Raw genomic sequence first — 23,307 nt, 5'->3', positions numbered from 1 at the left:
TGGAAATTGAAAAAAATATCGCTTTATAATTTTCAATCCCGCAACACACATGAGATCCTTTATTCACTGCTCCACTTTCCATTCTTTCATATATATAAACTATCAATCAACATTTCTGATTCATTTTGTTCGTTACTGATTTATAGTTAACTTGACAAAATTTTTCTGCAACCGATATTAATGTAAACATAGATCTACAGCATTGCCGATTTTTTTTCTTCGATTATTACATATCGTTACAAGCTTTCACGCGACCTATAGTTAAACGATCGATAAATTGCAAAATTCACACAGGTGGTGTGTCAGTCGTATTTTTATCTGAAAGAAATGTTCATTTGAAGAGAAAAATAACGATAAACGTGTTCGCACGGGGAGAGCATACTGGAAGAAAGAGGCGAAATAAATAATAATAGAGAGCTGGAGGAATAAAGTGAGTGCATGAGCAGCAGCGTTGCGGATAGGAGAGCGGTACGGCGGTGGGCGGCGGTGGCGGCGACAAGAAAGGGGAGGGGCGAAGAGAGAATGGTGGCCCCCTCTAGCCGGCATTCGGCTACGGCCCTGGCACGAGCCCCCCACCTAGCTCGCATCCCGCTATACGGCCAGTCAGTTCCTTGTTTGCCATACAAAATCCAATAGTTTGCCTTGTACCCCTCGCGCGAGTGCAAGTATGACTTTTGCATTTGATTTTTTATCGTGGTCGTCCTCGTCGTCGCCGCCGCCTCGTAGTGCCGTGCGTGAAGAAGAATACGAAGAAGTAGCAGCAGTAGTACAAGAGCAAGCATCGTCGTCCTCGTCATCGAAATACGCAGCAGCAGAGGTAAAGTTAGTCGAGGCGTGCAGCCAGTTGTGGAAAAAATGCGCACCAAGCTTGGGAACATTAGAGAACCTGCCTCAGCTGACGGCTACTTTCTGTCCACGTCGTGAGTCGTAAGGTTCGTGGCTGGGCCGCACACTCGAGAGAGAGAGAGAACGAATTTTGATCGACGTCGTCGTCGCACACACGCATTCTTTCCTCTCTCTATCTCTCTCTCTTTCTCCTCTACGAGCCAGCTCGCCCGTTGCGGATTCAAAAACCCAGGTACAAGAGCAGACAGACTTTTGACTCTGCGTACGTGTGTAAGTGTTGTTACTAGTCGTCGTGTGTGCTGCCAGTGAGCAGCGAGGGGACCAGTCAACGGCTCGACGTCGTCCTCGAGGAGATTTGGTGACCAACGGTGAAGCAGAACGAAATACGAAGGTAAGTGCATCTGGGTCTGTGAAAAATAAAGCTGGAGACCGGCAACGCCATACGTACGGAAAATAGCAAGCAGCGGCGTGCTCTCTTTCTTTTTCTCTCATTCTCTCTGCTCGTTGGTATAACCCCTTACGTTTGCGTGACTTTTTCGGATTCTCGCGAGACGCTACCGCGCGCTGCTACTTCGAGTGAGAGAGAGAAAGAGCGAAAAAAAGGACTGGTCGCGCGCGCTCTTTCTCTCTCTTTCTCTCGCTCTCCCGGAGTGCCTATGTGTATGTGTGAATGTGTCCACACACGTACATACTACGCTTTGGCATGGAAGATTGAAAGAGCGCCGTATGAAGAAAAGGGGGAATACACAGAGAAGAAAGTGCGCTCACGTTCGCACCAGCGGCCAAGGAAAAGTAAGGTTAAAAAAAAGGTTAGCTGCTGCTGCTGCAGCATAGTCGAAAAATCGTCAGCGGAGAGCTGCTGCTTGCCGCCACCACCGCCGCTGCCGCGAGTGTATACAGCCGAGAGCGGCCCTTGTCTTCTCTCCCCCTTCTTCTCGCTCTCCTACTCCTCCATGTCGTCGTCGCAGACTTTGCCGCGGTTGCTCTGCCTGCACTGCTCTTATTGTTCGGCTATCTTTGCGTACGGAATTTTTCGTCTGGCCAACGTTTCTCGCCGGGAAAATTCGAAATTCACCGAAAAATTAGGCAGTTACGCTCTCTTCGGCTCCGTGCGTTATGTATTTACGTAGAGAACATTGCGTAACGAGCTGCTGTGCTGCTGCTGCTGCTGCTGCGCGATAAAGAGCGAGTAGACGGAGATAGGTATAGTCGCGACGTGTGTTTGCGCGCGCGCACACCGCTCTCTCTCTCTCTCTCTCTCTCTCTCTCTCTCTCTCTCTCTCTCTCTCTCTCTCTCTCTCTCTCTCTCTCTCTCTCTTTTCTATCTATCGCTCCTCGTTTGCGAGTGTATGCGTGCGCGTGAGTCAGACGGACAAACCGAGAGCCCGGCAATATTGTTCTATTCTGTACTGTACCTACACAAAACGTCTCCGTCCGCCGTTGGAGAGAGAGAGAGAGTGTGCGCAAAGTTAACATTATGTTTATACGTCGACCAGGAGACTATGCTGTTGCTGCCGAGCACAGCTGTGTTAGCGTCGCCAGCGCGGCTCTCCCCTCCCACCCCCCTTACTTACCCAAGCCTCCATCCCGCACTTGCTCTTGCGTTTTTCCTTTTCGTCCGCTGGCGTTGTCTGCGTCGATGACTCCGAGCGCGGACGTAGAAACCCGCGCAAATTTTTGTCTCTCGGCACACGTGATTTTCTGTGTCGACTCTCCATACTTATGCGTGCTGCACGACGAACAGGCCGGCGCCATGAGTCCGACGACGAGCAGGCTCAGGAACATTCGTTGGCTCCACGAGAGAGGTACTTGTTTGTCTAAGTAGGTCGCGCCGACCGCCGCTGCAGCGCTCGAAAATTCGAAAAGTCAAGTTGCGAACTGCGAGTGTGATGTAACGTGAGCATGTCTCTGTTGTGTTGCAGCTTTCCAATGTAAATTGAGATGAAACGAGTGCGCGGGGTGGACGACATAACTCCGCCGGTGTCAGCAGCGACAGTAACTCTGAGGAATTCGGGTGGCGGAGTAGCGGGCCAGCCGCCAGCAGCCGCAGCAGCTGGAGGAACTGGAGGAGCAACTGGTACCAGTGTTGGTAGTATAGAGTACCATGCCAGTTCGGCCATAGGGGTCGTTTCTACTCAACCCAACGTCAGGTCTGCTCCAACCAGAGAGATGCCCAGCAGCATTCAACTGTCTCAGTCACAACAGCAATATCCTGGTGCAATTGTTGTGCCAACTGCTGCTTCCTCCACTGCCAAGGTAAATCATTGACTGTCCTCTTACTTGTTTTAATAACAGTGGAACCACAGTGTAAACTTTTGATACTTATAGGGAAGCAGTGCTGTTGGTAATCTATCGACAACTTCGTGTGCTGCTGCAAGCAGCTTAAGTTCTGGTGTAACTTTGCATAGCTCTGCGCTAGGTGGAGCTGGGAACCATAGTCTAGGTCCTCAGGTACCGGTTCCTAGTTCACAGGCACAATCTCATACTCAAACAGCCTCAGCAATCAGGCCCAGGGTAACAACCTTTTGAATAATCTTAATTTTGCTGCAGTTGGCAGTTTCAGTTTTAATTTTCTGCATTCGTGCAGATGGTGCAGGTGCCTACCCCTCCTAGTGGCAGTATTAGTAGTTCCAGTGCCAGCTCATTCCAAAGGCTAAAAGTGGAAGATGCACTGTCTTATCTCGATCAAGTCAAGTACAAATTTAGTGACCAACCCCAGGTTAATATCTCCTTTTGTTTTACAAAATATTATTTACTTTTTCTTAAGAATACTCATGATGGCGAATATGTTTCAGGTTTACAATGACTTCCTTGATATTATGAAAGAATTCAAATCCCAGAGCATAGATACTCCAGGTGTCATAACGAGAGTTAGCCATTTATTCAAGGGTCATCCAGAACTAATAGTTGGCTTCAACACATTCTTACCACCAGGCTACAAAATTGAAGTACAAGCCAACGAGCAGGGTTACGCGTTCCAAGTATCGGTCAGCATGCCAAGCCCCACGGCCACGCAAACGGCCACACTCTCTCAGCATCATTGTACAGTTAATGTTGGATCTCCTCCCATAGCTACAACCCCAACTCCTGCCAAGGCGCAACCAGTCGTACAAATTTTGCACGGGTAAGAGCCGCTCGATTGAATTATAAAACAGAATTGTACGTTTTTCTCCGACCGAAATTCTACAACAGTGTTGCTTTCGTTTTGTGTCTAGTTCTGGTAGTTTGCAACATACCATTACGAATAACATCAACAACACCTTGACTATTCACGGGCCTTCGTCACCGCCAGTTTTGCCGTACAACAATTCCCACATGACCACGGCCCAAGCCCAAGCTGTGAGCCAAGCACTGAGCCAAGCGACAGAAGGAGTTCCTAGTACTGGCACCACACAAGCGAATCAACCTGTGGAATTCAATCACGCCATTAACTACGTCAATAAAATAAAGGTATGAGTTGTCAAGCACATAATCTTGGCACTGTTAATTATTATTTTGTTTGTGGCGAGTTTAAGTTTATATGCGCTGATACGTTTCGTGCAGAATCGGTTTCAAGGCCAACCGGACAAATACAAACGATTTCTCGAGATCCTGCACACGTATCAAAAAGAGCAAAGGACTCTAAAGGAAGCGGCGATGGCTGGTGGTGCCGGTGGTGGTAGCGGCAGCGGCGCCGGAGGTGCAAACGCCGGTGCTCGAACTCTCACCGAAGCCGAAGTTTATAGCCAAGTGGCCAAATTATTTGAAAACCAAGAAGACTTATTGGTGGAGTTTGGTCAATTTTTGCCTGACGCGACCAGTCAGCATAACGCACTGGTAAGTTGGTAGATCGACAAGAACAATAGCTATATTTACATAGGTCTCCGATCACTCATCATTAGTCAGTTGCATTGTCACACTCTGTAGCTTCTATAAAAACTCCAGATTTCCAAAGTGTACAGATCGATCACGTCTCGTTTAACGATCGGTTAAAAAACTCATCATTAATGTTGTGCTGTCTCAGTCTGCAATGTTTCAGAGCAACAGGGTGGGAACGGCCAACGACCACGCGACGATTGTGAAGAAGCCCGTGGGCATAAAAGCAGCTTACAACAATTCGGGTGCGCCGATCAAAGAGCACCGCGACTCGACGAGCGTGCCTGGCCTTGAGCGCGAAAGCAGGGATCATCGGGATAGGGATCGAGACCGTGAGAGACCGATAATGCGCGGCGAGATGGGCGGACCGGTGAGCCAGAAGTTTGGTCACAGTGCTGGCCAGCTGAAGAGGTCACCATCCTTCAGTGGCTCCATGGCCACTCCCAACTCTCATACACCCCACGGTCCTCCGCCACCCAAAAAGCACAAGGTCACCTCCGCGAGGGACGTCAGCATCGCCGAGGTGGGCAAGCACGGTAGTCTCAACGACTACGCCTTCTTCGACAAAGTGCGCAAGGCGCTGCGGTCGCAGGAGGTCTACGAGAACTTTCTGCGCTGCCTGGTGCTGTTCAACCAAGAGATCATATCCAAGACTGAACTAGTGCAATTGGTGACGCCGTTCCTCGGGCGTTTCCCTGAGCTACTGCGGTGGTTCAAGGACTTCCTCGGCCACATGCCCGAGTCGCCGACGTCGTCGACGACTTCCTGCGGAGCCAACCAGTCGGGCAATGCCGGTCTCTCCGGCCTCGGCATCGAAGCCCTACCCAACAACGTCGTACGCAGCCATCAGGACCGACCGCAAGGCGATCTCGCCATGGAGATCGACTACTCGACCTGCAAGAGGCTCGGTGCCTCGTACTGCGCTCTACCTAAGTCCTATGTGCAGCCCAAGTGCTCCGGCAGGACACAGCTTTGCAGGGAGGTGCTCAACGACACGTGGGTCTCTTTTCCCACGTGGTCCGAGGATAGCACATTTGTCACCTCCCGCAAAACCCAATTCGAGGAGTACATCTATCGCTGTGAGGACGAGCGATTCGAACTCGACGGCGTCATAGAGACGAACGCCGCGACGATAAGGGTGCTCGAGGGTGTTCACAAAAAGATGAGTCGGATGAACCAAGAGGAGTTGCAAAAGTTCAAGCTCGACGACTGCTTGGGCGGTTACTCGCCGACGATACATCAGCGAGCCCTCAAGAGGATATACGGCGACAAGTCCGCCGATATCATCGAAGGTCTTAAAAAGAATCCTATGGTCGCGGTGCCGGTTGTGCTGAGAAGACTCAAAGCCAAGGAAGAGGAGTGGCGAGAAGCTCAAAAAGGTTTCAATAAGATCTGGCGGGATCAAAACGAAAAGTATTATTTAAAGTCACTCGATCACCAAGGCATCAACTTTAAGCAGACCGATGTCAAGGCTCTGAGGTCCAAAAGTTTATTCAACGAGATAGAAGTCGTCTACGATGAGGTACTTACAAGCTAATAGTATATTTATTAGAAGTACTTGCCATATACTTAAATTTGTATATTTGTTGTTTTCTTAGAAACACGAGCAGGCCGACGAGAATGGTGAAAACCAAATCAGCAGTGGTCCGCATTTAATTCTACCCTATAAAGATAAGTCAATCCTCGACGATGCCGCCAATCTTCTCATTCATCATATGAAGAGACAAACTACAATTCATAAAGATGATAAGCAGCGAATCAAAGTACTCCTCAAACACTTTATTCCTGATATGTTCTTCCATCCGCGGCAAGAACTTAGCGATGATGAGCAAGATGACGAGAGTGAGTATCAAAAGTTTCAAATGAATAAAATGTATATTCGATCTTACGATATTAACAGTCAAACTATGGAATGTGTAGATGATAAAGAGGATACGCCACAAACGTCGTGCGGTAACGGTACGCAAGCGCCCACGGCCTCAACGTCGTCGACCGGTAATGGTCCGCAAAGCAGCAATAGGAATAAAGTCGTACCCTCGCCGGCGCCGTCTTCCATAGCGATAAAGACCGATCCCGACGTCAAACCGCCGCCTCACGCCCTCTCGACTGATCCCGAGGAGGCGTACGCGTTATTCATGGCGAGCAACTACTGGTACCTTTTCTTCAGGCTACATCAAATACTCTGCGACAGGCTTACTAAAATGTACGATAGGGCGATGGTACTAGCGCAGGAGGAATCTCAGTTTAAGCAGCAGCGTGCCGAAGCCACGTCTGTCGCCTTAAGGTTAAAGCCTAAAAGTAAGTTTACAAATCGTCTTGTTTTGCTATTATCGAGAACTCGTGCTCTACAATAATAATAACTTTGACTCTTTTGTCATAGATGACATTGAAGTAGAAGACTATTACCCAGCGTTCCTCGAGATGGTGAAAAACGTCTTGGACGGTAACATGGAAAGCACTAACTACGAAGATACGCTCCGAGAGATGTTTGGCATCCACGCGTATATTTCTTTCACTCTAGATAAAGTTGTGTCGTATGCCGTGAGACAAGTAAGTTAGCCATTCTTGAAGAATAAAAAGAACGCATTCGTTACAAATTACTCATGTGAGCCTCCACTGTTTGTGTACAGCTTCAACACTTAGTTTCGGATACCGTGTGTCAGCAATGTATGGATCTCTATCAAAAAGAACAAAGGCAACCGAAAGAAAGCACTGGAACAGGTGGTCTATGTTCGACGGCGTATCTTCGAGTGCCCGCCGAAGTGGCGTACCAGAGAAAAGCTGAAAAGCTGATGGCCGAGGAGAATTGCTTCAAAGTGTACATTGTAAGTTATTAATATAAAAATGACATCGCTGTGCCGATTATTGTTCTTTTTAGCTGTGATGTGAAGCCGAGTATTAATGGGAAATGCTTAATTTTGCAGTACAAGAAAAGTCAAAATATGACGATAGAGTTGTTGGATACGGAAAATGAGGAAAACGCCGAAAGCAACGGTAGAGATCGCGACAGAGAGTCGGTGACGAATACCGAGAAGTGGTCGTCTTATGTTGAGAGGTTCTCGTCGGCGACCGGACAATCAAGTCCGAAGGGTGATGTGCCAACAACCTCGTCAGAGAATGAGCCAGCAGCCAATCATCCTGTGAGTAGCGACCAGGCAGCAAAGGGGGGGAGGGGCAGAAAGCGCAAGAACACTGACATTAACAAGAAGGTATAGGACTCACACCCCTTTCAATTGCCAACGTTGTAGAATGCGCTCTCGTGGTTTTTCATTGTATTCTCCGCGATACTCACGCAACAAAATACTAGCACTTGTGATTTCCTCGTCAACGGATCTTCGATTCTTTGTCCGACGGCTCTCGTTATCTTTCTCCTCTCTCATTCTCTAACTTTCTTACTCGATGCCGTTGAAAGAATTCAATACAATAACGTGGTATTTATAGAACACGTCTTCTGGAGATACTGTGTCGGAAAACTCGTTCGATTTTTTTCCTATAGTCTCAAATGCATTTCGAGTATCTTCAGAAGATCAATAAGAATGGGCTAGTGATCGTTAATTTTATCTGATAGGCAACGATATTAGTACCAGTAACTGTCTTAAAACAATGTATTAGCGTAAGAAGCAATGTGTATGAATTGAAGTGTTGATGATTCTTGTACATTGAATCGATCGACATTTATATCGGGCTTTTTTTTTATAGTTTCGCAAGTGTTTTCGTTTCTTTCAGTGAAAGTGATGGCTTCGGATGTTTAGTTATACTTGATCTAATTTTTGTTTTTAAAAGTATAATCAAAGTTATTTATTGCAGCATTACGCGGTGCTATTTTATGTTACACAGTATTTGAAAGTCGACATTCGCAATGTAGGTATTGTTTTTTTTTAAACAGTGTAGTTTTATTCAATTGCCATTTCTCCAAGGGAATTTCCCTGTAAGGTGTTCCCGGTTTTTCACTTTTTCGGGCAAAATTAGCTGTTTATAATCTCCACTGCTTTTTTTTACTGCCAGACCACTTTTCCTTTTTTTAAATTCATTTCGAGTACTTTTCTTGAATTTTTAAAAGGATTTTAACGTTGCAATGCTTGTTTGAAGAAAAATTGCCGCCTTTGCAATTGGAAAGAAATCTCTTTTTACGGGTTAGATAATTTTTTATTATTTATTATAAGTAGGCTAAATTTGCAACGCCGAGTTTCGAACAAAAACTGTGTTTTTCGAAAAAAAAATAAATAAATAAAAGTCGAAGGTATACGACAATTTGATTAGGGAAAGAATAAGAAAGCGAACGAAGAGGAAAGGAAAGAATGTTTTTTAATAATAGAAAGAAGCAGGGGTAATTTGTGCATAAAACGTTTGTTGCTGGCAGCGCATCGCGTGACTTGCAGCGAGTGCCGTCGATAATGCGATTATTATTTGGTCGATGCGATTCCCTAAGCATTTGACGACACTTACGACATTAGCGAGAACCCATCGGATGCCTTAATAATAAGATACAAAATGATAGTATTTACGCAAAACAAGTCGTCAAGCGACCGATCAGCCTTTTGCTACGAGATGATATATTCGACCTCGCGGTTAAAATGCTTAGAGCAGCAAGTCAACGAAATGTTGAGAGAATCGTATCGATAGACAAGTTGAGAGGTGCATGTGTATATAACAACAATTGTGTATATGCAGATGCAAGCATTGTAGACTAGCTTGTACATTTAAAATTTCTCTCCGACATATTTGTAAATATTCCATAGATTAGAGGTTGTAAATAGTTGGAATAGAATTTTTATACGTATATCTAGAGTCTAGCGAGAAATTGAAAAAAAAAACTTTTAGAGATACGGATCGCGTGTTACGATAGATGTTGCCTGTAAGGGGAAATGATGTGATTCGCTGAATCGGCATTTCGGATAAACTTTCGTCGACCAGCAAGAAAATTTACGAGACGCACACTGACTCGAGACAATTTGACTTTTGCACCAACATCCGTCGATCGAGTTTGTACATATTAGCTTGCATTGCACCTGGTTACACAAAAGCAGGAAATACAGAGAAAATAATGATTTATTAACGAATTGAAACTCAAACGTCCAGTGAACATATTAAGAAATTAGCGTTGTAAAGAATTCCCAGTTGTTCGCGCGTCGATGAAAGTCAAAGGGTCTTGGTCTCAATTTTCCAAAAATGCGCAACTTTTTACAGTATTTCTCAAAGTCTCGCTCTTTTGCATTTTTTACTTAAGCGAAGGATAAAGAAAATAAAACGAAAAAAAAAATCACCCGTCAAGAAAGCAACAAAAAAAAATGATAAAAAATATGAAAAAAGGTAAAAAAAAAAGAAAAAAAGAGAGAAACGACAAACGACTTCCAAGTTCTTCCCGCTTTTAATCGTCGTGTGTAAAGTCTAATGAACGGAGGAGAACTCGCCGAATCGGTGAAGCGAGCAAGACAATGCGTTAGCGATAGCATAAGATTTGTAAATACCAGCAAAGCCATTATACGAACGATCAGTTCGGAGGTGCTTTCGAGGGAAGCTACCGAGGTCCAGCGTGAGGTCGCCTCGCGGGGTGCCTCCCACCCCTCACCCTTGAAAGCTCTCTCATTTTCGAATTCGACTCGCGGCACTTGAAGCGATTTATGGTAAAAAGTCTCGGCCCACGATTACGATGCACGCAAAGAGCCAGCAAATGTTGAACTTGTACATGTTATTACCGAATGATTCCGCCGATGAAACGTACTAGCACTCCCGGCCCTGTTTGCCCTTATCTCGGGGGGGAGGGAAAATCGGCAGCGACGCCCCTCCCCGCGCCCCCTCTCGTCACTCAACGGCAACAGAAAAAGAAAAGCGCGCGATAAATTTTAATCTTGACCCAGTATATTAGATAGATCTATATATACATATTATAAATATAAATATATTTTGTATCTTTAACTTGTATATGAAGTGAATATGAATATAATGATATAAATGGCAACAATATTGTATAGAAGAGAGAATATTGAAATACATGAAAGATGCTTTTAAACATTACTGTCTAACGTCATTTTTGTATACCACATTAATTATTTTTGACGAATTTTCAAGTTGGTAAAGCTCTCGATCAGTTCTGTTGGCCGCTGGATTCCACGCCGAAGCGCGATCTCGGGCGCCGAAGCGAGTGATTCGACAATCGACGAGTGGAAATCACGAGCCAAGTCCGGAATCGTGATCTCCGCTCGTCGCTCGCTGGATTATTTCGTGCGGAGTACGGTGTGAAATCCAGAGGTCGCCTGCCCTAGATCGCAGTTTTTTGTTCGTTTCTTTCTTGTTTTTCTTGTATATTTTTATCATTTGTGCACTTTGACCGATACACGCGGCACCTTGCACCACGCTTATGCCGCCATTGTCGCGCGCTTGCCTTTCTTTTCTTGTGCGTCTTCATTTCAACGTTTTTTCCTCCGTCGCTCCATGCGATTGGTCACTGCTCTCATCTGCAGAGCTAACAAATTTGTTGCTATTTTTCGTTTTTTTTTTCTTTTTTCTTCTCTTTGTTTTTATTTATTTATTTATTTTTTTTTCCTTTTCGTTTTTTGCATTTTCCGCAAGTTTACGGACACGAGTCGGGAAGCGACATCCGCTGCACCACCGTTCGCTCTTTCCGTGTCTCTATATTTCTGCCTTTCCGCGAGGCGACGACTCAACTTTGCGCGCGCGTGGCCAAAGCAGCGCTCGACAATTCGCTCGTCGTTCGACCGCCGACGAGAGGAAGCGACGGCGATCGCATCGGAACGACAGTCACGCCCTTGCCGATCCTGTCTCGGCCATCGTTGTCGTCGTCGTCGTCGTCGTCGTCATCGTCGTCGTCGTCGTCGTCGTCACCGAAGTCGCAACACGAGAGCGCGCGCGCGCGCGAGAGAGAGAGAGAGAGAGAGAGAGAGTGTCGCGAGCGTGCGGAGAAAGTTGAGAGCGAAGGGCTGGCAAGTAGGAAAGCGCTGACGCTTGGAAAACCTAATGACTTGTTGTAGATGGCGGAGCCGTCCTCGTCGTCGTCGTCGGGCAACGGCTGGAGCAAGGCGCTGCCGGGTCGCAAGCGGGTCTATCTGCCTCGCAACGTCGAGCAGTACCGCAGGCGCGCGGCCCCGAGGACGGGCGCCGCCTTCTGCGGCGGGCCTGGCGCCGACCCCGACAAGACTGCCGAGTACGTATGCGCCGCCGGCCGATCGGGCGCGCGCAGGCCGCGCACAGCTAATCGCGGACCTTTCTGATCGCAGTGCCGGCGGCCAGCAACGCAGCAGGCACGTGGCAGCCGAGCAGCCGAGCGAGGCCAGCGCGCACGTGGTCGCGTCCGACGAGCTGCAGTGCACCTTCGACCTCAACAGCTATCGCGCCGTCTACGTGGTGAACCAGGAGGCCGTGCTCTACAAGCGGGGCTGTCTGAGTCGAGCCAAGCAGGTACGCAACCGCAGCCGCCGATCGGCGCGACAGCGCTCTCGTCTAACCGAACTGCCCTCTGATCGCAGAGCCACCCGGCGGTGACCAGGCGCAAGGCCGGCAAGTTCGAGCAGTGGCACCGCGGCTGGGCAGCTAGGAGCGTCAGCGAGCTGCAGTCCAAGGCCTGCCACAGCTGGCTGATGGGCTGCCACGAGAGTCTCGCGTCACTGCAGCGCACGCGGGTGCTCACGGACAACGACCTCGCGCGCAGCCCCTACCGGCCTTACAATCGGTACACCGTCGAGGGCCTCGAACCGGCGCAGTCGCTGGACGACTCCGCCACAGCGTCGACGTCCTCGTCCGCGGCCTCGCAGCAGCAGCCGCAACAGCAGCAGCAGCAGCAGCAGCTCGCCGCCAAGGACTGAAGTCCCCTCCTACGTTCTGTATATCGCGATCGATTGCCTCTTCTTTCACTGTAAATAATACATACGCACTGCAGTTAGCCTCTCAGTCAAAAGAGATTTATATTTCGTGTTGTGATTATGCTTTTATCGCCGGAGAACGGGTGTGCTCCGAGTGCACACTACTGCGGCTGATCATGATAATGGTGATGATGATGATGATGACGATGATGATGACGATGAGGATGACGACGATGATGATGGTCCTGTTGCTTCCTCCCTCGACGTCCTCTTTTCTTTCTCTTTCTCTTCCTTTTTTATCGTTATCTGTCGCGGGATACAATGTAACATATTGCTACTTTGTTTACTTTGTTATTTGTGCGAGACGAGGGCGACCGTCTCAGCATCACCTCGTTCATACGCGTCACGTCGCTCGGCATCTCATTACACGCTGACTTGTTGATTACGATGTACGTTTATGAAGATTCAATTTTATACGTAGATTCTTTTACTTTCTTCCCTCCTTACTGTCTATCTCTTCCTCTTGTGAATACTTGCGGCTACTCGTCAATTTTATGGTAGAAAGCAACCAGATGTGTATTATCTGTACTATCTTTTTCAAGACTACCTACTCGGAATTTAAGCTAATATACATATATATGAAGACATTGCGGTCATTGAGTTTTTTTTTAATAATAGTTCATAATTGAAAAGCAAAATATCTATGGCCTTAATTTTTTACCTACAATCTCTAGGTTACAATACTTCGTTGTAACATATAAAATGTGTTGTAATAAAGTATGATTCTTTACTGAAGTTGTGACTAAGAATTATGAAACTTTAGAATTACGATTGCGACGGGCACATCGGCAAAACGTCAATCAACCCTCTGAATATTGATTATTATTGTAAGGATAGTTGTAGTATTGTTTAATATTATTCCATAATTATGTACAAATAATATTATATTATATGAACAATGATCGCGGCGAGATCATACTTTCGGCTAACACTTTATTTTTATTTTCGAAAACAGACGTCAGTGCCCACGTGTGGTTAAACCAAAATTTTCTTTATAATGTTTTATTAGATTTATTGTAAGATCTTGTGATTCCATTAATTAACGATCCTTGAAGGAAAAAAAACTGTTGGAAATTGAAATATTTGTGATCGATGAAAATTTATGAGAAGTAATATATAGTTTTTATAATGAAAATGAAATATAAGAGAGATACGCGCATTTTAAAAGAAAACTAAGTATGAAGTTACATGGCAAGTAAATACATTAAAAATTAAAATATAACATATATTTTACGTATGATATTATCGATAATTTATGTATATTTTGCACAAACAATAAATATCTTAATTCGTAAGAAAAATATAATAAAATAGTTACATAATTCTGAATTTCTGTGTTGTTGCTTGTGTCATATTGAATATTATCAAATTATTATAAAAACACGTCCTATTTGTTCTTTTCTTTACCTTTTCTGCATATTTCATTTTTATTTTACGTGCTTAGTTAAAGGGACAAATGTTCTTGAGAAACAAGAAATGAAATTTAATAAAAACTATTGTCTCTTTATTAATTAATTGCAAAAAGGCATGTAACATTGGATGAGCGAATATTTTTCAACAACTTTAATAAATTCTTTTAGAAAAACAAGAAAGAGAAGCATGCAGCGCCGTGAACAATCGGTAGTTTAAAATGTAGGACGAATTAGCATTGTGAGCTTGAGCGTTTGCGTATATATATATATACATATGTACAATTGTTCAACAAAAAAGGAAGTAGATATTCGGTTTAGCTACTGGAGTTGTTGTAGGATGGCCGACCGGCGAGCTCGAGGAGGTAGCGGTCCGGATGATCCAGCCACTCGGCAGTACTAAGCTTGACCACCCTTTGCTTCTCAGCCTCCTTGACCTGCCACTTCTTGATTTCCAGCTGTCTCTCTCTGCGCAGTGGCCAATCGTGTTAGGATTTCGAAAAAATGCTATAACAGCGGGGAGCCGGTCTTACCTGGACTTGGTGTCGCCGCAGCCCCAGACTTCGAGACTAGCCAGCTGATAAGGCACTCCGGCAAAATTGACCTCGTTGAAGTTTTGGTCGATGATGACCTTCGGGTTACGCGGGTCGAGGCCGGCACGCAAGCCCTGCGGGTAGCCCCGGATGCCCGTGTTCAAGTAAAGCATCTTTGAGCCCTTCTCAACCACGCGGAAGTTGGGGAGCAACTCGACAACCACCGAGTCCTCGTTACCCCAATACAGGTGGGACTCGCGCCACTCGAGCGCTGAGCACACGCAGTAGGTTGGATAGGTGCGCTTATCATCAGTGTCGCTCACGCCCCGGATGAACACCAAAGTCGGGCCTTTGTAGCCGAGTACGTGATGCAAAAAACGATTCGCACCGGCCCCGTGTTGATTGCTGTTGTATAGCAAGGTCCAGTGGCGAGGACACACGGCGCCTGACATTTTTGTTATCAATGCTTGCATGCCATCTTTGTGCAAGTCCTCTTCTGTCTAGTTTCAAGCGGATCATTCCCAATCATTAGATAAATTACTTACTGCTGCTCCATATTCAATCAGCATTCTTTTAATTAGGTCATGCATATTCATCATTTTCATTCGTATGCCAGGCCGAGTTATAATTATGGTTAAACAGTTTTTTCATTCACATTTCGCTCCAAAAATACACTTGAAAAGCTCATTACAGAAGTACTGCCTTTGTCTCAAAGCTCACCAAAATCAATCAAGAAAGCACACCATGCAGTTATATTCATTTTTTTTTCAACAAACCCAAAAATATCAATGTTTTCACACCTACAGCTACTGGATAAAGTATCGTACTACTAATTACGACGAGTCCGATTAGAAGATACCTGTCGTTCAATAAATTTTGAAAAGATTTTTGTACATAAAAGTAGTCGATAGTTGTTATAACAAGTTATTATTATTATTATTATTATAATTATTATTATTATTATTATTATAATTATTATTATTATTATTGCTATAATTATAGTTTACTTCAAGGTTTATAACTGAATGAATGGTCAGTGAAGATGTAAGTTAAATTAGTCAGCAATTAATAACAATTGGGAGGAAGTTGTTAATCTACTTGAAGGTTTTTTATGGCTATTGACTGAATTATACTAAAACACTATCGAAGAAAACATCAAAAACCAAATAAAATCTACAACATTTAAAATTTAAAATATGTACAATTAATATATTGAAAGATTTACCTTTATATAACAGGATGGTAAAGTTGCAGTCAATATCCAGACATGACTAATAGGTAAAAGTGTTTCTGAAAAGTCAACATTGTCTGGTTGATCAAGAATAGGTGTTGATGGTACTAAATGAGGACCTGACTCTTCACTAGACATAAGTGTTTTACCACTACGATATGCCGTGGTTAAGGTGTGAACCAGATACCTGTGCATTCCAAACACAATTCGGGAACAGTTTTGCCAAAGCCAGTTACTTACAAAACTGACTGATAAAGTATCTTTGCCGTGAAACTAAGAAGTAAAAAATTATGATATTTTTTTGTAAAAACATGAGTTTATTTCACTAACAAAGTATACTTACACATGAAGTAACTACAGCAGCTACAGTATTAAATAATTGTGGACAAAATCCATGTCCATCTTCTATGCACATAGCTAATCGATAAGAAATAATAAGTAACTCTTTAAGTCCATCCGGCGTAATTTCACTCTCTTCCTTATTTTTGGAAAACATTTTGACATAGTTCTCAAGTACTGTTTGATCATTCATTATAGCTAAAAATTTTTCAGCCTGCTGTTTGAATGCAGATTGGCCTAAGTGCATAGTGGTAGCCTTTGATGAAGTATGCAAATGTGTGAATAGTCGATCAGCAAGAAATTGATGGTGGGGAAATAGGTACTTTTGAAAGACTGTCCGTGTGATGCCATTTACAGCTTCTTCTTTTTGCGATATTTCTGTTAAAATCTATAAAAGAGTATTTTACTATAGTCAGAAAATAAATAGAATCTTCCAGCTTACTATCAATTCTTATGCAAGATTAGTTCTTGGTTTGTTTGACGATAGACACATACATTTATTTGAAGAGGATGACAGAGTATTGAAAATTTGATAACAAAACAATGACACATCAGAAAAGTATACTGATAAGACACATATGAAGTACAACAATAAGGTGAAACTTAAGATAATACTTCACTCGAAATTAATAAGAAATATTTTCTAGTCTTACCACTCTAAAAATATAGAGTTTGCTATATATTAAATTTATCAATTTACAATTTATTAATTTAAATATAGTTTACTATTTATTAAATTTATCTTCTTGTAATATAACTAAACTATAGCAGCACCAATTTGAAAAACGTTTATCATTAAAAAATGAATAAATAAAAAATGTCTCATCTAAACAAAGAACCAGTGAAAAATATTGAGATAATGCTGAATAACAGTAATGCATGTCTGTATGCAGTACATATTTTCAGACAAACATACTAATCAATCTAATTGCGCGCGTAATAAATGAAAAAAGAAAAACGAAGATGAAAATATCAACTGCAGAATATTAAGTAGTAGAAAGTATGTTGAAGGCTGGCAAAGTAATCGTATTACCTTTGCAAGTCTGTCTATGGGCAGGAACTGGGTGTGCGAATGGTTTTGGATGTCGGCGCCGGAGGAGCTTCTCGACATATCAGCGGTGACCTGCTGACTGTTGACACTTGGCGTCACTGAGCTAGTAGTGCTCTTATGCTCGTCTGACGAGGCCTTATCGCTGACCTTCTTGCCCACCTGGTTGCCCATCGCTCGACAGCGGCTGGACGAAAATGAGGTCAGGACGTGGACGTGTTGGTCAGCGATTTGCGCACTCTGGCCATCCGTCAACGAAAAGAGGCCCAGTCAAGAACACCGCTCACCGATCTTCGTCAACATGCACTGATCTTCGGTCAGAGAGTTCGAACTCTAACTAAACTAAACTCGACAGTCGACTCTAACCTCCAACCAAAGCGAGAGCCACCGAGCAACTTTGCCTATCGCCATCTCACGGTTGAAGAAAAACAGCGCAGCCGTTAATTGCATGAGCGTTCACTCGCCTTTACGTGCACGCACATGTGCAAACGGTCACATGTAATGATGCACCATAATTTCTCAACACTTCCAAGCTTTTTGCTTCACGTACAGTCAATTACTATTTGATTACAATACATGGTAAAATAATTGACAACTACATTACGAATTTTCGTGAAACACCTCATAATTCTCACATAATTCCATTATCAATATAAAAACCATCAGTAAAGCGGGAATACTCACAATAATTGAAATATATAACTTTCACACCTTTTATTTATTAGGGTAAGATGTAATTAAGCCTGTTTACAGTCCAATCAATAGATAAAATTGCAGACAAAAATTCAGATATGGGAAAACTCGACGGAAATATGTCAAAAATATTGTAAATAGATGCCCTGTATACCGTGTAACTCGATATTTTGCTTCAGTTTTTTTTTAAGACGTCAAAGTTTGCAAAAACATGTTTTCGAAGTCTGTAAGCCACGCTTTGCATTTTAGATAAAAACGTTTAGATATAAGTTGTAGAGAAATTCAAAAGCTAAATTTTGAGCTATTGGATGATAATTTTCGTTCATTAGTTATTGCAAAATATATCAATAACTGTTGAAAATGGCTATTCTCAAGATATCAAATATTTATTGCAAAATTAATATTTTTTATTTTTTGTTAAGAGAAAGCTCTTACAATACTGTAAAAAATGATCTCCCGTGCAATTGATTATTATTAGTTGATCAGATATTTTAGTTAGGCTAGCGTGTTACATATTTAAATGATAATAATAATTATATATCTATAAGATGCAATATTATTTATATTATATTATGCAAAAAGTAGTTTGCAGACTATTGATTTCTATATTATTACCATTTAACCATGTAACTTGTAACTAACCATATAAATGTAGCAAATAATAATAGATAGATAATACATATATAAGAAAGATGTAATTGTTAATATTTTCCGAAGCTACCCCCGATTAAAAGAAATATTGAAATTGGTGCATCATTCAATGAAATTCATTCAATTTTTCTGAGCACATCAATATGCGAGATTTCAGTTTTTTCGAGCTCGAGAACATGGGCAGGATGAGTTCCCCTATACCACCGCGTTCTGCTTTTGACTTTTACAAGCACTTTATTTCAAACCTTATTGTGAATATTAAAGACACAAAATTTTGGAAATGTAGCAAGGATAAGAAAAAGTACAACTCATTAAGTATCAAATGCCACTATATTTACTTCTTGATTTCTATTTTTACGACAACTGCAATTCAAATAAAAAATCAAACTCTGCTCCTATTAATCAGAATTAAAACTTTTTTATTAAATATCCGTCGTGAATCCAGCTATCCAAATAGTCAGGTTTAAAGAATATGCAATGTACATGGAAACCACAAATACATTTATTTATAACCAAAAAAAGCGTTGTTTTTTTTAAGATAAAAACAATGGGTTGAAACAAAATTTTTTCATTCACCACTGGTGAATTATCAAAGTTGATGTTTTGACGAAGAGATTGAACCGATTTGCAATTCAATCCTTTCAGCTAAAAAAAGTTAGGGCTCCGTACTTTAGCCACCTCTTAGTTAACTAATTAAAAGATCTGAGCAACTAATACATATATTCAATCAAACGAGAGATCATTTTTTACAGAATTGTAAGAGCTTTCTTTTAATAACAACAACAAAAAATAAAAAAATATTAATTTTGCAATAAATATTTGATATCTTAAAAATGGCCATTTTCAACAGTTATTGATACATTTTGCAATAACTAATAAACGAAAATTATCGTGCAATAGCTCAAAATGTAGCTTTTGAATTTCTCTACAACTTATATCTAAACGTTTTTACCTAAAATGCAAACCATGGCTTACAGACTTCAAAAACACGTTTTTACAAACTTTGACCTCTTAAAAAAGACTAATGCAAAATCTCGAGTTACATGATATACAGGGCATCTATTTACAACATTTCTGACATATTTTCGTCGAGTTTTTCCATTTCTGAATTTTCGTCAAAAATGACCGTTTTTTGCCTCTATTGATTGGACTATAGCAGGCGTGCAAATTGCGCGCGAAACGTCACTTCTTCGTGGATATGCGATCATCACCAGCATTGCCGTTGGAAAATGTTTCTCAGGGTCCCTAGAAATTATTGTATTATATTAAATGGGATAATTTCTAGGGACCCTGAAAAAAATTTTCTAGCGGTAACGTTGACCTCCATTTTTCGCTAACGAAGGAGGAAAATTTACTTAGCATGCAAAAAAAAATTGCTAACAGATTTTGCGCACGAAGTCATTGCTTCTTTTGATACTTTTTCATGTGTGGTATTCACGCGTGAAAATCGAGGAAAAAGAGATTCTCGCGCGAAAATCGAGGAAAAAGAGATTCTCGCGCGAAACGTGTTGCCTACCGTTTTCGCGCGCGAAAATTCTTAATTTTTGTTTTTGTCAAAAAACTAATGTCTCAATGGATTCGAATTGATTGACAGTGTTGTTCCCCGACTTAAACCTCGAACAATTTTTTATATATTAATAAATTTCGCGCCCGAAAACAGCCGGCAACACCTTTCGCGAGCGAATCTCTTTTCTGATTCCTTGGTTTTTGCGAGCGAAGACTAAAAATATTGTTACTGAAAAAAAGTGTAAATTTCGCACTTGGAAAATTGTTAAGAGAAGTAATGACTTTGTGCAAAGTCTGTTGGAAATATTTTTTTTGCGTGCGAAGCTGTCGTTACGCGCGATTTGTTCGGCCGCTAAAGAGTCATAATTTATTAATAGTAAATGACTTGAAAAATTTAAAAAAATATTTACAATAGTTTTGAACAGATCTTTGAAAATTGGAAGAATCACAGTATTCTTTGTTAAAAATCAATATATGCATTATTCTTTGTACCTTTAACACATTGGTAGATTTTGAATAACTATCAATAGTTAAAAGCTAATCATCAACTCGAGATGGCTCAGTTCCAAAGTATCGATCGCCAAAATTACCTATACCTGGCAGTACATAGAACTTTTCATTTATTTCCGGATCGAGTGCAGAAGTAACTATTTTTACATTAGGAAAGGCATAGGCTATCGAATGTACTCCTGACTCAGCCATAAGTAGGGAAACAAGCATGATACGCTCCTCAGCAACATCATGATCTAAAAGTACTCTTATGGCCATCATTGCTGCTGCTCCTGTGGCTACTGTTGCATCCATCAACAGTACTCTGTAGTCTTTTATGTCCTTCGGCAATCTAAGATAATATAATTCTGGCTCTGCAGTTTGCTGATTTGTTTGAATTAATATTTTTCCAATTCTTATGTCCTTGCAAACATCGCGCACAGCTTGCTCCATTGTCTCTCCTGCTCTCAATATAGATACACCACAAATCTTATTAGTGGCACATCTTCTTCCAGTATATAATACACCCTGTGGAGTTTCAACTGTTAATCCTTTAAATGGTAGCAGAGACAATGCATATTCAATTACTAAACGTATCAAACGTTTTGAATAAAATATAAATTCATCTCTGTGTGTATTTTTGTTGCGTATAAAAGTATGCAGGCCTTTTATTTGTGGTGTATCTGGAAGTAAGAATAGTGAATCTGGAAGAGGTTGTCCAATGTAAGAATGAGCTAGCTTTTCTCTCAGTTTGAATCCCCTTAATTGGAGTTGTGTATGGACATGCTGGACAATTAATTCTATAGCAACTTCATTGTCTCCTCCACGAGGTACAATAATATCTGCATGCACCATAGAAGGTGCAATGTAGTAATAAAAAGATGGTTTAACCATTGTACTATATTGTTTTAATACACCATCCAAGTCTCTGCCTCTTTGTGTAATATCTCTCCTTAAACGGCGAGCTAATCTTACATCAGCATCTGTATCTACAAAGACTTTTATATCACACAGTTTCATAACATCAGGATCGTAAAATGTTAAGATTCCTTCAAATATAATAACATTTGCACCATACATCATCTTAGTTCTAGCTTCTCTTCTGTGTGTTACAAAATTATAAATAGGTACCTCCACTTTTCTACCTTCTTTTAAACGTTGCAGGGTAGTTTTGAGCAGTTCAAAATCAAAAGCATCAGGATGATCAAAATTATATTCATTACAAGCTGCCATTTCATGCTGCTTTTCATTCAAAACTTTGTAAAATGAGTCCATGCTAAGTAATGTCACCCATGGTACATCAAGAGATTCAATTATTTTTGTTGCAACAGTAGTTTTACCAGATGCACTGCCACCACATATTCCTATCACAAAAGGCTCAACCTGTTGTCCAGCAGAGTTGTACCAAGGTGGCCTACCAGCTGTATAAATAGTCCTAGTTTTGCTTTGTAATATTGACTCAGCTGCAGTCTTCTTGTTAGATTGAGAACAACTTGTTGTCCTCTGTCTGCGTGAATGAGGAGATTTTTGAGAGCCAGCTGATGGAGGTCTTGGCGAAACAGGAATTGGAGTTGGTGTGCCCATATCTCTATGATACTCATCAGTAAATTCCTCAGTAAAGAACAATTCTCGATCTTCTAAACATGGCTCACATTCATCACTTTCAGAACTGGCAGAGCTTGGTGGATCATAATGCTGTACCTTTGTTGCCATAATTGTAAGATAAGTATGTTGTAATATAAATCTACTCTTTTTCTAATATAGGTGATTAATAAGCTCACCAATATCGATTTAACAATTGTAAATCTTTCTTCTTCACTTGAAACACTATAAATAAATGATACTTTAGTTAAAATATCCCTCCAAAATTAAAATAGCAGTTGTATTTCAAGACTTACATGTACAAGTGAAGCTAGGAACTATCAGATAATTATGCCTTGTAAATTCAAACATGAATTCTTTTCTCTTTGGAAAATACTGTTGGTTTAATATTGTCTTGTACTGAATCTGCAAGTGTTTATACTATTTTACATTTGAAAGTCTAAACATTGATTTTATAGATTGATAATTAAGTTGAGTAGAATAACAAGGATTTGATAATAAAAGAAAAACCAATTATTACTATTTTTTATTTTTTGTTTTATCCGATATGTGAGGTATTTACGAAAACACATTGTTTGAACAATACACACATATCGCTTTTATCTCAATACTTCAAATGGTTAGATAGACAAAAATAAAATAACTAATAATTGTGGAGATAAATCAAGAACATGGTGTTATCTGAGATGGAGATATAAAAATGGCATAGACAAGGTTCGATGACGCAATTTCAATGGAAATCAAAATCACAAGCTGATAAGGTCAAATATTTAAACAAGTCAATTTGTACGCCTCTGTAGGCTGTGACAGCAATCAAGGAAATGCCAAAAAACTTTGGCCTACCTGTCAGTCGGAAAATAATGTTACATCCTGCAATGTAGTGCAATGCCAAGGTCGTGGCTACAGTGATAATGGATAAACGCCGGTTGAAAATAGCGATTAAATGGAGCCGTATATAAAAAATAATTTGCACTATGCGCGCACCGCGTCGCTATCCTCGCTATAGTTCAGAGCTTATGATTCCCGATCTCAAAGTTTCCGCATGCCTTTCGTGAGCGCATGCGTGGATGCAGTTCCATATAGCTAGTGTTACAGTCGTGAAAACGATTGGTTTAGGCTTCCCGACATAAAAATTTGTTATGTTATGTTTGTTTGTTAATACAATGCTTTTGATACTGTCTTTTCATGAAGTTGTTATAATTAGCTTATAGAATTTGAACTGTATTTC

At 41.7% G+C, this 23,307-nt stretch overlaps 3 protein-coding genes across 8 annotated transcripts; 1 reads left to right on the top strand and 2 right to left on the bottom strand.

Moving 5' to 3' along the window:
- Positions 1–630: 630 nt before the first annotated feature.
- LOC131673177 (paired amphipathic helix protein Sin3a) lies at positions 631–13,787 on the top strand. Of its 4 annotated transcripts, XM_058950970.1 has the most exons (17): positions 631–1,078; positions 1,153–1,237; positions 2,769–3,102; positions 3,175–3,360; positions 3,434–3,565; positions 3,642–3,970; positions 4,062–4,296; positions 4,390–4,662; positions 4,850–6,223; positions 6,300–6,543; positions 6,622–6,999; positions 7,082–7,251; positions 7,332–7,526; positions 7,626–7,910; positions 11,691–11,863; positions 11,937–12,117; positions 12,186–13,787. In XM_058950970.1, exons 3-17 carry the CDS (start codon positions 2,788–2,790, stop codon positions 12,519–12,521), a joined length of 4,806 nt encoding a protein of 1,601 aa, XP_058806953.1. In that variant the 5' UTR covers positions 631–1,078; positions 1,153–1,237; positions 2,769–2,787; the 3' UTR covers positions 12,522–13,787. The 4 variants fall into 4 exon arrangements, with proteins under 4 accessions (XP_058806953.1, XP_058806955.1, XP_058806956.1 ...); XM_058950972.1 differs by having other exon boundaries at positions 631–1,237; positions 3,443–3,565; XM_058950973.1 differs by having other exon boundaries at positions 631–1,237; positions 7,626–7,841.
- A 297-nt stretch (positions 13,788–14,084) lies between these two features.
- On the bottom strand, positions 14,085–17,635 carry LOC131673178 (uncharacterized). The gene is made up of 5 exons (XM_058950974.1): positions 17,124–17,635; positions 16,095–16,478; positions 15,746–16,024; positions 14,521–15,020; positions 14,085–14,455 (listed from the first exon to the last, which is right to left on the bottom strand). The coding sequence occupies exons 1-5, from the start codon at positions 17,310–17,312 to the stop codon at positions 14,305–14,307; spliced, it is 1,503 nt and encodes a 500-aa protein (XP_058806957.1). The 5' UTR covers positions 17,313–17,635; the 3' UTR covers positions 14,085–14,304.
- Positions 17,636–18,412: 777 nt separating this feature from the next.
- LOC131673116 (uridine-cytidine kinase-like 1) lies at positions 18,413–23,064 on the bottom strand. Of its 3 annotated transcripts, none has more exons than XM_058950836.1 (4): positions 22,923–23,064; positions 22,376–22,484; positions 20,481–22,304; positions 18,413–19,727 (listed from the first exon to the last, which is right to left on the bottom strand). In XM_058950836.1, exon 3 carries the CDS (start codon positions 22,188–22,190, stop codon positions 20,526–20,528), a length of 1,665 nt encoding a protein of 554 aa, XP_058806819.1. In that variant the 5' UTR covers positions 22,191–22,304; positions 22,376–22,484; positions 22,923–23,064; the 3' UTR covers positions 18,413–19,727; positions 20,481–20,525. The 3 variants fall into 3 exon arrangements, with proteins under 3 accessions (XP_058806819.1, XP_058806820.1, XP_058806818.1); XM_058950837.1 differs by having other exon boundaries at positions 18,413–22,178; positions 22,259–22,304; XM_058950835.1 differs by having other exon boundaries at positions 18,413–22,304.
- Between the last annotated feature and the right edge of the window lie 243 nt (positions 23,065–23,307).

Source organism: Phymastichus coffea, unplaced genomic scaffold (genome assembly GCF_024137745.1).
Source record: "Phymastichus coffea isolate CEN01 unplaced genomic scaffold, Cenicafe_Pcof_1.1 PCOF00169, whole genome shotgun sequence".
Classification (NCBI taxonomy): domain Eukaryota; kingdom Metazoa; phylum Arthropoda; class Insecta; order Hymenoptera; family Eulophidae; genus Phymastichus; species Phymastichus coffea.
This window is presented reverse-complemented; position numbering and strand designations above follow the sequence as displayed.